The sequence below is a fragment of the Plecotus auritus genome (genome assembly GCF_963455305.1).
Source record: "Plecotus auritus genome assembly, chromosome: X".
Lineage (NCBI taxonomy): Eukaryota > Metazoa > Chordata > Mammalia > Chiroptera > Vespertilionidae > Plecotus > Plecotus auritus.
The window spans coordinates 83,984,533-83,998,276 of record NC_137784.1 but is presented as its reverse complement, the minus strand read 5'-3'; the positions used below and the strand labels follow the sequence as shown (position 1 = coordinate 83,998,276).

Sequence of the window (13,744 nt, the reverse complement as noted above, 5' to 3'; positions counted from 1 at the left end):
CAAAAGCAAGGATTTAAAGAGGAAAAAAAAAAAGAGAAAAAAGAGCCAGAGTATGTGCGTGATCTCCGGCGCTGCGGCACAAGTCTGTGCAATCTTTTTTCCCCTTGGGTCTAAGCCGCCGGCACACTGTTAAAATTTTTAGGCTGCCCTTTTGTGCCCAATTCAGCTATGGGTTACTTTTTAGAGTTCCCTTCTGTTAGCAGCCCTGCGGATCCCCTTCCACATTCGCGGATCATGCCAGCCCAAACAGCTGCAGACTTTTCTGGGCTCAGACTTCCCCGGATACACCAGCTCCCGGTGTGCATGTTTCTCTCTCCTGCCCGGACCACAGACCTCACCTTATACCCAGGCGAAATCTGACCTTTCCGTGAGGAGGCGCAGATCTCCTCTGAATCCGCGTGCTCGCGCCACTTGGGGACCAGTATTCCTGGGTTTGCAGCTGTTTGCTAGGTGCCATTGTTGTATATTCCCGGGATTTTCAGGCTTCCAACAACATCCACTCTCCCCTTCAAGATGGTGCAGTCTCCACGTCAGAGCCAGTCGCTCCAGGAGGGATCCCAGCAGCAGTGGAAGGTGCCCGGTCAGGGGACCCCGTCTGGCAATCCCCCACAGTCCCCTGGAGTATGGCTGTCCCTCAACTCACAAACAAACATTCCCCGTGCGACCACACACTCTCCCTTCGTTCTCTCACTCACGCACTATCTTGTAGTCTGCCTTCCTGTCGGCAGCCATCTTCCCTCCGCCTCCAATAGTCTTCTGATTGAACTCCCTGCCTTCAGTCTCTACTCACTTCACTCGACTTCACCTCCATATTGCTACTGAAGTCATGTTCTAAAATATGACTCTCCTTGTCACTTAAAATTTTAAATAGCTCATCACATAAAACCCATTGCCTTCCATTGTCACACGCAGCCTTTCAGGATCTAGATCCAACCTACAGCTTCAAGTGTATCTCCCACTAACTTTGCCTGTGCCCTCCTCCTATTACAGCCCCTTGTCTTATGCTTTAGCAATGACACATCATTTACAATTTGCCAGAGCTGTCATGTTTTTGCAGGCCTTCATAATTTAACCTATGCTGGCCCCTCTGGCTGAGATGCTCCTGTACCCTACTCTGTCCACACAGCAAGCTGCTACACACTGGGTAAATGGTTCATAGATAGCAGGGCCTACTGCAAGATGCAGCCACTCATCCCAGAACAGGGCCAACACAGTTCCTGACCTCATGGCACTTACAATCTAGCAGAAAATAAGACATAAACCAAATAATCACATAAATGAATATGATTGCAAGGTATGATAAACACTATAAAGGGAAAGTACAGAGAATCATCAGAACATAGAATGTCCTGGATCCATGTGTGGGTACAAATGTGCACACATGTGACTAATTTGGTGGCAGAAGCTGGAGAGAGTTTCTCTGAGGAAATGGCATTGGCTGAAAAGTAGAATAAGGGACCATTTGACCAAAGTACAGGCTGACTGGCTGGCTGGCTGGCTGACTGATAGAAAAACTGATGGACTAGCTGGTTTCAGGGCAGTCTGACTACTGATGTCCTGGCTGACAAGCGTGGCTGCATGACAGGAAGAATGCCTAAAACCCTAATATCTTGACATCTTGACTAGTTAAACTGCCTGGCTGGCTGGTCAGCTAGCTAATGGACAGATGGGAGGCTAAGTGACTAACTGGCTGATTGACTTAACTGTCTGACGTCAGTTCCCCTTATTTCTTAACCCAAATGCAACCCAATGTCAGTAATAAAGCAGCACACAAGCAAAATCCTGTGCACAGAGAGAACCAAGCACATCAGGAACCTCTCCTCTGCATCCTTGCACAGCCAACTGGACCCCAGCACGAGCCAAATGCAGCTTGTAAAAGGAACACAGATGCACTTTTGCCAGCAGAGTTAAAAATCAAATCAAAGGCAAACAAACAAGTTGGATACGTTTTCTTAGAAACATTCAAAAACAAGTATGTATTTAAAAAATAGGATTTGAATGATCATGATGTTTAATATAATGCTTGTCCCTACAGAAAGCACTAGAGCAATAAAGCTCCAACACAAGAATAGGAGATACATTGGGTCACAAGAGATACCTTGGGACATTCCTTTAATGGTTTCTTTTCTCCCCTTGTGTGTTTCTGTGGTAATGGGGCATGGGAATGGCACAGTGCTATCTCAATCCCAGACTGTCTCTTGGAGAAAGACATTTGCATACTACCTCAAATGTACTTCACCAAGAGCAAGTAAGCTGAGTGAAAACTGTAACTAAAAGTATGCCCAGGCCATCTTCATATGGAGAAGGAGAAAGGGAGAATGGAGTTGGAGACATGGCCAAATAAGAGAAGGTACAGTGGGGATTAGTTTTACATGCTCCAGCCCTATCTCTTTCCTAGCATTTTGGATTGCCAACTAGGGAGGGGACTGGTTCCGGGGTAGCCTCAGAATACCCTAGCATCCGTGAAAACAGGAAAAGGGTGGGAATTCAGGGGCCTAGAAGGGCAAGGGAACAAGATGATGGTCCTTGAGTCCCAGGGGACCAGTATGTTTGGGTTCTTGCCTCTGTAACACTGGGAAATGTGAAATTGGGCATAGCCAGCCAATCTGGGGACAAGTAAGAATAGCACTTTAATGTAGTGGTTCTTAGGCCAGATGCAGATCAGAATTACCTGGGAAGCTTTAAAAAAACTATATTCCCTTGGGGAGTTAGAAGAAGGTAAAGAGGGATAAATAAATGGTGATGGAAGTTCATACTACTAGTAAATAACTGTCAAATGGAAATCTGAATATTTTTTTCTTCCTCAATCTTCCCTTTTTCCTTCCTCCACTATATCATGGATCTTACCTCTGCCAATTTATCTGAGAAAGGTATATATACCATCCTGTCCATTTCATAGGGCACTGACTTGTAATTAGTGATGCACACAGCAGACATCTCTGATTATATATGCATCTGGTTTTATGTAACAAAAATTGGGTGTGAGCATAACATTTATCAATCAAATTATATCTTTTTTTTTTTAGAGAGAGAGAAGCATTGACTTGTTGTCCCACTTATTTATGCATTCATTGGTTGATTTTTGTATGTGCCCTGACAGGGGATGGAACTCCAACCTTGGCTCATCGTGATGACACTCTAACTGAGCTATCTAGCCAAGACCTCAAATCATATCGTTAGTGCAGTGTATGACAGCTTCTTACTTGAAGGAATCTCACAATATATTAATTTCCTTTTGCCTCTGTACAAACTAGCACAAATTTAGTGGCTTAAAGGCTACAAATATATTTTCATACTGTTCTGGAGATCATGAGTCTTACTGGGCTAAAATAAAGGGTAGGCAGGGCTGCATCACTTCTGCCTTCTGGAGGCTCTTGGGGAGAATGGGTTTTCTTTCCTTTTCTAGATTCTAGAGGCTACCCCACTCCTTGGCTCATGGCCCCTTCCTCCATCTTCAAGGCCAGCAAGATCGGACTGAGTCCTTCCCACATCACATCACTCTGACTTTCTATTCTGCCTCCCTCTTTCACTTATAAGGACCTCTGTGATTACATCGGGCCCATCTGGGTAATTCAAGCTAATATCCCTCTTTTAAGGACAGCTGATTATCAATCTTACTTCCATCAGCAATATTAATTACTCCCTGCCATATAACATAACATATTCACAGGATCTGGGGATTAGGGCATGGGCATCTTTGGATGGCCATTATTCTGCCTACTGCACATGATAAATCTTTTTACAAAGTAGAAACATTTTAATGTAAAGTGCATAAACCTCCTCTGGGTTTTCATATACATTTTATCTGTTGCTTAAAGTAGGTCATATCTGAACTATCTGCCACCTGTTGGTCTCATCATCTACCCAACCATTCATTGTTTCCCACTCAGCAAAGTGCAACCTTCTCCTAGCCCCTTCCATTCACCAAGCAGACCTTCCATTTATCTCCTAATGTAGTCCTTCACCTCTCCACCCACCCATGATGTGGACACTCTGTGTGCATGCATAGTGCCATTCTTCAGTGCAATTGGGCTACATGCAGTAGGTGATAAATGTTAGGTATAATAAAATGTGTGCTTTGTGTGTGCAAGACAGGAATGTGTGTGGGGATATGCACGCACACTGTTAACGATTCTACACATTTCACATTCACTCTTTCTTTTTCATTACCACTGCTGTCCCTCCAGCTCAGGCCCTGTGTTTATCACTTCAATCCTGCACTAGCATCACAATCCCCTTCTTGCCTCCCTGGTTTCACATTAGCCTTGTTCCCATCCATCAGGAAAATTAGTCCAAATCAGCTTTCATTCTATCACTCCTCTGCTCCAGGCCTACAGTGGATTCCCACTATTCTATCATATTGAATCTAAATTTCCCCGACTGGCCTTCAAAGCTTATACCGGCTTATTCTGCCCATCCCCAATCTCTTCAATCTCTTTTCTCTTTAGTCTCCTCTCCAGCCAAATAACTATGCTTATTGACCTGCACATATGTCTTACTTATTTCCGTGCTTGCTCTCTGCCTGTGAATACATCCAACTTCTCTCTGCTAATCCATGCCTATCACTTCAAGCTCCAGCTTAAAACACTCTCTTGTGGAAAGCCAGTTTTGTTAACCACTTCCTGTTCTTTTGTTCCACGCTATTCTTGTCTACAAAATTACTTGATTTTAACTTTTATTTAGTGATATTTTGCTTAAAAAAAATACCAGGTCTCACTTGTTGAGGACTTATAATGTGTCAGGCAGTGTTCTAAGACCATGGTCAGCAAACTGCGGCTTGCGAGCCACATGCGGCTCTTTGGCCCTTTGAGTGTGGCTCTTCCACAAAATACCACGGCCTGGGCGAGTCTATTTTGAAGAAGTGGCGTTAGAAGAAGTTTAAGTTTAAAAAATTTGGCTCTCAAAAGAAATTTCAATCATTGTACTGTTGATATTTGGCTCTGTTGACTAATGAGTGTGCCGACCACTGTTCTAAGACATTTTACATACATTTTCTCATTTAATCTTGAATGACAATCTTTTGAGTTAGGCACTCCATTTTGCAGTTGAGGAAATCAGTGCTCAGAGAGTTCAAGATACTTTTTCAAGTCTACACAGCTAGGAAGTGGTGTACCTGGGATCTGAACCTGGTCTGTCTGACTCCAAAGCTCTATGGAAGCTCTGATGTTGCTTTATTAAAGTAGGGTATGTGTCTTTGTGAGTTTGTCTACCCTATAAAAGTGTAGCCCCTCCAAAGCAGCCTTCATGCACACAACTGTGGCTAGATCACTCCTATAAATTAGACCAGTGCTTTACACCCAGGCAATACCCCACCGACCCTGCTTGGCCTGGTTCCTCCAGAGCTCTGGACCCAGAGGTGAGTGTTTCTCAAACCTGGCTATATTAAAGAATCACCCAGGGAACTGAAAAATAAATAAATCCTGATGCCCAGGCTCTACCTCAATCAATTAAACCACAATCTCTGGTAGTAGGACCCAGGCATCGGTATTTTTATAAAGCTCTCAAGAAAATTACATTGTGCAGCCAATATTGAGGATCACTTGTAAAGCAAAGAAGATTCAGTTGGAAAGCTGTTTCTCTGTTTTAAACCCTTTTTATTTCTCAGGAAGTCACATCTCCCCTGCATTGTCTTGTCTCTCCTTCCCCTTCCCTACCTGCTCATTTGGTTTTTTACTCAACAACATCTGAGGGGAACAGCAATCATTGCTTGAGGAAGTGGCCACAAGCCAATTAAATATTAGCTTCAGGCAGGTTCCTAAATCAATGGCGTTCCTGTGAATTGCAGGTGAAAAACATTAACATATTAAAGCTTTCTGGGTTTCACAAAGACAAAAAAAATAATTTGCTGTTTTTGAAACAGTGAACATTCCACCTCTTAATCTGCTGACAAAATCTCCTGGGAAATCCTTAAAGAAATAAAAGTTGCCTCTTTCTTAATAGCTTTCACCAGCTGACAGGCAGGGAGAGCCATGGAAGATGTGACTGACCAAGGCTGCCTGACTTTGCACAGGCAACAGCTGCTTGGTAGTCTGAATGAGCTCATCTAGGGGAAAAGTTCTAAGGTTCTGGACGAGGTGGACTCAGGGAGGTGAAATGGGGACCAGGCTCTACCTGCTCACTGTCTCCCTAGGGCTCCTTAGTTCTGTCTACATACTCAGACATCCCCTCCTCCATGATTCCAAGTGTGTGTGTGCCTATGGCAGGGCTCCCCACCAGGTGTACACATATCCTTTCAGCCTTTGGGACAACTAGACAGAGTCCAGGATGGCCAGAGTCTCTGGGCTCCATTTACCCTAATATTCCACATGAATGTAATTTCCTATGTGTGCTATGACACAAGAGTGGGAAGTGATGGCCTGAGGGTAGCTCCAAATTCTCCAGTTTCCCTGCCCTCTGCAAAAGACCTCTTATGGGTTGATTGGACACTCCCTAGCTTTCTCTAGCACTGGCTAACCTTAATATGTGGTCACAATAGCATGTCCCAGTGGCTCTCTCTATGGAATACACCGGCACCTTTCCCCACCCCTTTCCCCCAGGCATGTTGTCCTTACCTCTATCTTTCTCCTAAGCTCCAAGGGCCCTTTTTTGCCTCTATAACTTGTTTCCTGAGCCCATTTCTTCTACAGCTCACTTCAACCTCTGTGACTTTTTTTTAACTTTCTAAATAAGCTTTCTCTTGTAAGAAAAAATAGTATGTCCCACAGGGTTGAGAAGGGCAAAGAAGATAGCCCAAATGGGCTCAGGTTCTGAGCCACTTCTGAATAACTGAACTTCACCTGACAGGCTTAAATTCTCTTTCTCAAGGTTACTTCTTCCTGTGTTCCCAAGGCCTGTTCCTGGGGAGAAGTAGCCCCCAAAGCCAGACTTACCTTGGCATCCATGATGCTGGTCTCCACTCGGGCCACGCCTTGGTTCTCCCGGAACAGCTGGATCTTGCTGATCTTGCTGAACTCGGACAGCACAGTGGTAAGGTTGGTTTTGAGGTCAATAACATGGCTGATACCATGCCGGGGTCCCACCAGGAGAGTGGTGGCTGATTGCTTCTCGTCCTGGTGCCCAAATGTCGTGGGCAGCATTCACAGAAAGAAAGGAAGAGGCAGTGGGGAGAGGAGACAGGAGGAGGAAATAGAAAACAAGCATTGGGCCGGTTCTGCTGGGAAGTCTGGAAGCATTTGGGGCTCAGTGCCAGGGCGGGAGGACAACCTTGAGGGGAAAATAGTCTGGGATGCTCCTGTTTTCAGGGCAGGGCCTAGATCATCAGTCCAAATGGGCACGCACCTTAGGCTCAGCAATAGGTTTGGCAGCAGCAGGGTGGCTCTAGCAAAATCATGAAGTAGGTGAAGTTTTTTCTGGTGCCTTTATAGCACCCTCTTCCTATCAAGCCCCACAAACTTTCCATTTGTTGCTACAGGCCACTTAAGGCATCCATCTGGTACTCTGCCCGAATAGGTAGCATCCTGTGTTTGGTCTTTAACCTACCCTACCCCACTCCCACCCCCAACTCCAACCAACAACAACTCAAACTTTCACTTCTCATTGGTTGCCAAAACCTGAAAAGACAAAGAAATAACTCTGGTCTAAGGTGTTAAGGGTTGATTGGGCGCTTAATGGGGGGGGGTGTCTCTCTCCCTAAGAAGATATTTGATCTTTAATAGGCACTACAGCAGTCTTAACCCAAAAGGATGGCCTCTAAGAATTTTAGCAGTGGCAGGGATGTGGGAATTGAGGTGGAGGGAAGGGGCAGTGGGCTTTCAGTGATTCTCAAATCCCAGTATGTAAATGGCTACTTCTGTGCCTGATGGACTGAATTCACATAAATGTTCCTGACAGGCTCTTTGGCACCATCAAGCCTGAGCCCTCTGCAGGTCCATTCCCTGGTATTAGCATCACCCCGATGAACCTCTTCCTTCTGCTGTAGTTACTTTGATAAGCGGCTTTCCATTGGTGTGCCTCATAAGCATGACAGTGTGTTCCCCAGAGCAGGACAAGCACATGGAGACAGCAAGATGGTTTGAATTTCCTTTCCATAGCTTACTAGGGTAAACTAGCCTGGGGTACATTCTTCGGTGACCAGCAGTCTCTCCCCCTCCAGAGAAGGGTGTTGCTGCAGTGGAGGCCTTGGGCAGGCAGGGGAAAGCATACTGATTTAGGAAGCCTTGAGTGGGGGACTTCAGGTATATAAGGAAGAGTAATGAAACAGAGCATGGGTCAGCAAACTCTGGCTCATGGGGCAAATCTGGCCCACCATCAGTTTTTCTATGGCCCATGAACTAAGAATGGTTTTTACATTTTTAAATGGTTGGAAAAATTCAAAAGAACCACATTTTGTGACATGTGAAAATTACATACAATTCAAATTTCAGTGTCCATAAATAAAGATACTGGAACACAGCTATGCTCATTTGTTTATACATTGTCTATGGCTGCTTTCATGCTACAATGGCAGAGCTGAGTATCTGTGACATGTGCATAGTCTGACTGAAAAGCCTGAAATATTTACTATGGAAATAGTTTGCCAACTTCTGAAATTGAGGAAAGGGGACACAAAAGGGTCAATGAGGGATACTGAAAACAAATATCGCCTCTTACTTTACCATTTTATCAGAGGAGGAACCAGAGCACCATGGAAGAGGAGAGGGAGAAGGAGGAAGAGGAGGAAAAATATCCTATCTAATAAAGAGGGAATATGCTAATTGACCCTCAAGCTGTCACAAATATGGCGGCGCTCACAGCCAATAAGGAGGGAATATGCTAATTGACTGCCCCACCCTCAAAGATGGCGGCGCCCACAGTCACAAGATGGTGGCACCCAGTCCCCTCAGCCCCACCAGGGCAGCAGGCGCTTGGCAGCCCCTGGGCAGCTGGGGGGCTGAGAGGACTGGGGGCCGGCCCGGCTCTGTGTGCCTGCCTCCGGAGTCCCTCAGTCCCCTCAGCCCCCCAGCTGCCCAGGGCTGGCCCGAGGTGCAGGCAAGCCTCAGATGGTGGCTGCCCAGCTGCCCAGGGCCACACAGCTTGTGCTGCCAGCAGTCACAGCAGCAGAGGTGTGATGGGGCATTGCCTTCTCCTGATCACCAGGTCGCCTCTCGCCTCTAAGGGCTCCTGGACTGTGAGAGGGGGCAGGCTGGGCTGAGGGACGACCCCCCGCTCCAGTGCATGAATTTTCATGCACCGGGCCTCTAGTTTAGAAATATTTTCTGAGACAGAATGACATTCTAAAACTTTAATGGAGTTTCTACTGCCCTCCACCCAAGGACAGTGCCCACAGAGGGCTCCCTCCCACCCAGTCCCGCTACCCTCACTGACCAGGCCCACAGTGTTGAACAAAACACCAGTGAAGGTTGGAAGTTCATTCAGAATCTGAAGATACTGGAGCTTTGCCTGAATTGTGGAGCCCTGTAGAAACAAAACACCCAGAAACATGAGAAACTTGAGACACACAAAAGCAAACCTGTATTCTCAGGAAGGAATGTCAATATCTTACGACAGGAACTTCAGCAAGACACCCTATGGGAGTGTAAGGAGATCCTCAGAGAAACTGCAGAAAGGTTCCCATTCAGATGGGGTCTTAACTCTAGCATCCCCTCTTCCTTCCTAAACACTCTTTTTCCTCCTGGTCCTCATTCCTTAAGAATCCAGCTTACTCATTTTGTTCTTGGGTTAATTCCAACACCTTTCCCCAACTGTGAGACCCCACTTCATCTATACCTCTCTCATGAAATCTCCTATAACCACTAGATACTGGCCATCCCCAACTGGGGGTCCCCCTAATACCTTTGATTCTGAGTACACCTAAGTCCCAAGTCTGCTCTTCTTCTGGCATTTCCTCATATAAAAGTCTCTAATAGTGATGGCAGCATCCCCTGGGAGTCACACTGGACTCCTCCCTCATCCTCTTACCTGAGAAGGCCACCAGTCACGAAATCATCTTCATTCTACCTCCTGTCTACCCACCCCTCTTCTGTAGCCCCATGGTCATTGCTTTGATGTCCCCCACCTGTGTCAGGGTGGCAGCCAGGTTACCTTCAGTATTGACACTCCATTCCCTCAACCCCTCCACACTGCTTATAGGGATCATCCTAAAACATAAGATTAATCACATCAGTTGCCTGCTTAAAGCTTTCAATGGCTGTCTACTGCCTACAGGGTAAAGTATAACCCCTTTCCACAGCATGCAAGACCCTCCATGAATTGGCTCCTGCCAATCTCTCTAGCCTCCTCTCTTGCCCCCACTTCCCCACCCCCCAGGCATGTTCCTTAACTCTCTGTACTGGCTTATGCTGAATCATTTGCATTTCTTTCCATGTACCACACTCTCTCATGTCCCAAGGGCTTTGTATAGACAGATCTCCTTGCCTTGGAAAGTCTTCCTCCCCCAACTCATTTAGACAAAGTGTTATCTGTCCATCAAGACCCAGCTCTGGCATCAAATACACCAATTCCTGTCCTTTTCTACCTTCCTCAGGTTGGGCTGGGTGTTTCTTCTGCATATTTCCAGAGTACCCATGCTTGTCGCACTGTGTTGTGACTGACTGTGGTGTTTCTTCACTAGCCTGTGCCTGACTTGAGGATGGAAACCAGGCCCTTTTCAACTTTGTATCTCCAGCCCAAGCACTGGTGAGCCTCACAAACGTTTGCTGAGGAGATGGCTGAGAGCACTGATGTTCTCCACTGGGAAGAAAACAGTCTGATTAAATATGCACAGCAAGGTAGGGATGGCTTAACTCTCTGGGGAAATTTGCATCTTAAAAGAGAAGCTAGTTGGTAATGCAAGGAATCTGGAATGGGTGGAATATATGGGGGTGATTATGTCCTATGTCTACATCTGCATTTCAATGCCTCTCACCACAACTCTTGCCTCCTAGGCACAAGCAGACTGAGCTTCAGAAGCTTGAGAAGGGCCTACAGAAGAAGAAAAAGAGAAGGCCCCACAAGGCTGAGGGAGCAGGGAGTAGGAGTTCTTCAGAGGGCACCCAAGAAAGTTCAGGAATGCTGAGCAGTGACCTGAGCCCTCAACATGCTGCCCAGTGACCCATTATCCAGGTTATGCATTATCTCATCAGGCTTGGATTTTATCTCCCCAAATTCCCTGTCCTAGGACTGATGAGTTAGAAATTGAATAAGGGAAAGAGCAGTCACTTTCATGGAAAACATATGCTACTCAGGGTCCAGTGCTGTCCACATGGCAGATGTTCAACCAGCACTGACTAAATGGGTGAAATGACCTGAGAATTTTCTCCTCCTACAACTTGGTCCCTTTGCTCTGAGGACACTGGGCTTTCTCGGTGACTGACCACTGAGCTGTCCCTGGGGGAAGCTCAGGCTTAGGGAAAACCCACCTCTGCAATTGTCCCCCATATCCAGCCAAACAGTATAGTACCCAAGTTGAAAACAGTGGAGAGGATCCCCAGAACACCAGACCTGCTGGGAAACCACACAGGAGCCCCCACGGTCACTAATGCCTGAGCAGGGTGCCCAATGGCCTACTCTGGGTACCTTGGTGCCACTGGAAGGATGTGTTTGGTGAGCCTTCAGTTGCTGAGAAAGGGATTTCCGGAAGTTCTTCTCTTTGATGCCCTGTAGGAGGGAGGGGGGAAGAAAGGGTTCCAGGCCCCACTCCTTCCTAAAATCAAAAGAAAAGTAAGAAATTAATAAGAGACCCTGGCCAGTGTTGCTCAGTTGGTTGGGCTTTGTCACATGCACCAGGAGGTTGCTAGTTCAATTCCTGGTCAAGGATACATGTCCATGTTGCAGGCTTGATCCCTGGTAGGGGGCGTGTAGGAGGAGGCAGCCAATTGATGTTGCCTTCTGACATCGATGTCTCTCTCCCTCTCTCTATAAAAATCAATAAACTGTTCTTTAAAAAGAAATTAATAAGAGAGACAAAGTGAGACAGAGAAAGGAAGCAGGTAAGACAAACTGACTGAATCTGAGAGGCAGAGATGAAGGAATGAAGCCTGGGAAGAAGAGAAAGATAATGGGGGCAGGAGAAAAACATTGGCCATAGTTCTTTAGTAGAAGCTGTAGCTCAAGGACATCATGATCTAGGTGTGAGGAACTCCAATTCTCACTCATAGTGCATACTTCCATTCCTGAAAATCAAAGCACAGCTCAAACTTTGCACCTTTTCCCTACATAGCTTTAGAAGGGCCCCATCCCAAAGGGCCCCAGCACAACTCACTCCACATTCTTGAGAGAAATCTTCTGACTAGGTCGAGTGGCTGAGACAGTGATATAGATGTGGAGGGCAGCAAGGCCCAAAAGCATCTCTGGCTTGGGGTCCATTCCAAAGCGTTCTCGGATAACATCGTTCCGACTCTGTGAGAGAGGGCAATTCAAACCTATTAGTTGAAGGAGATGTTCCCTCCCCACCCACCCATCTACACCCTTCCATCTCAGAAAAATATCCTAGTGTTAGGAAGACTTCCTAGATCAAGGAGAAGAGGAAAATTCTGCCTTTGGGGAAGCGGTAACAGAAAGCTTGGCTCTCATAGACACTATTCACTTCATTCAGTAGATATTGAACAATTTTATTCTCAGTGATGTGTGCACACACTGGTATAAGTGAGCAGAACATCTAGGTCGCTGCAAAAGTGAGACTCCCTTTCTTTCCTCCTGCTACAAAATATTCCCTGCCTTTTCTCAGGGGCCTATACTCACCCCCCAGCTCAGGTGGGAACAAAGGAAGAGAGATATTGGGAGAGGCTCTCTACAGGGCTCTGGCCCAGAAGCCCAGGGTGAGAGGTGGATTGCAGAGTTGGGGCAGATACTCTGTTCTTTGGGGTCTGAAGTTCAAAAGCACTGACGAGTCAGCCTTCCCTATGCTATCCTAAAAGGGCTACCCTAGAGCTACTGGCCAAAGGTATGACAATTCCCAAACCCTGAGGGTCAGAGTCCCAGCTATCAGTCATTCAGCCTTGGTCAGACCAGTTGCCCATTGTGTTGAGGTGGAACCAGGATGAGCTAAGGGACTAGGGAGCCATGGTACAGCATAGGAGAAAGTGGAAAAGGAATGCTTCATCAATGATCATCTATGTAGAAAATCCAAGGGAATCTAAAAAAAACAACTACTAGAACTAATAAGTTAGCAGGGTTGCAGGCTATAATATTAATATACAAAAATGAATTACATTTCTACATGCTTGTGACAATCAGAATTCAAATTAAAATTCAAAACCATTTACCAAAGCATCAAAAATATGAAAAAACTAGGGATATATCTGTCAAAATATGTGAAAAAAATCTGTACATTGAAAACATTGCTGAGAAAAATTAAAGAAGATATAAATAAATGTACAAATATTCTGTATTCATGGGTTTGAAGACTCAATATTATTAAGATGGCAATTCTCCCCCAAATCTATCTATAGATTCAGCACAATCAAAATCATGGCATGTTTTTGGTAGAAATTGACAAGCAAATTGTAAAATTCACATGGAAATGCGAAGGGCCTAGAATAGTCAAAACAACTTTGAAAAAGAAGGAAGTTGGAGGACAAACACTACCTGATTTTAAAACTTATTATAAAGCTACAGTAACCAAAAGAGTGTGATATTGGCATAAAGATAAATAGATAGATCAATGAAATAGAAGAGAGGGTTCCGAAATAGACCCACACACATAAAGACAACTGATTTTTGACAAAAGTGCAAAGGCAATTCAGTGGAGAAAGGATAGTCTTTTCAACAAATAGAGCTGAAACAACTAAATATCCATATGCAAAAAACCCCAACTTTGATTAGTACC

At 45.6% G+C, this 13,744-nt stretch overlaps 1 protein-coding gene across 12 annotated transcripts in view; it reads right to left on the bottom strand.

Annotated features, from left to right (window-relative positions):
- The window catches only part of FRMPD3 (FERM and PDZ domain containing 3), a 177,989-nt gene that overhangs the window by 51,371 nt on the left and 112,874 nt on the right, over positions 1 to 13,744 (bottom strand). For all 12 annotated transcript variants that reach the window (XM_080653054.1, XM_080653057.1, XM_080653058.1 and 9 more), the window contains 4 exons: positions 12,179 to 12,315; positions 11,494 to 11,620; positions 9,304 to 9,393; positions 6,870 to 7,049 (listed from right to left, as the gene is read on the bottom strand). In XM_080653054.1, coding sequence (XP_080509180.1) covers positions 6,870 to 7,049; positions 9,304 to 9,393; positions 11,494 to 11,620; positions 12,179 to 12,315 — 534 coding nt within the window. The remainder of the gene's footprint in view (positions 1 to 6,869; positions 7,050 to 9,303; positions 9,394 to 11,493; positions 11,621 to 12,178; positions 12,316 to 13,744) is intronic.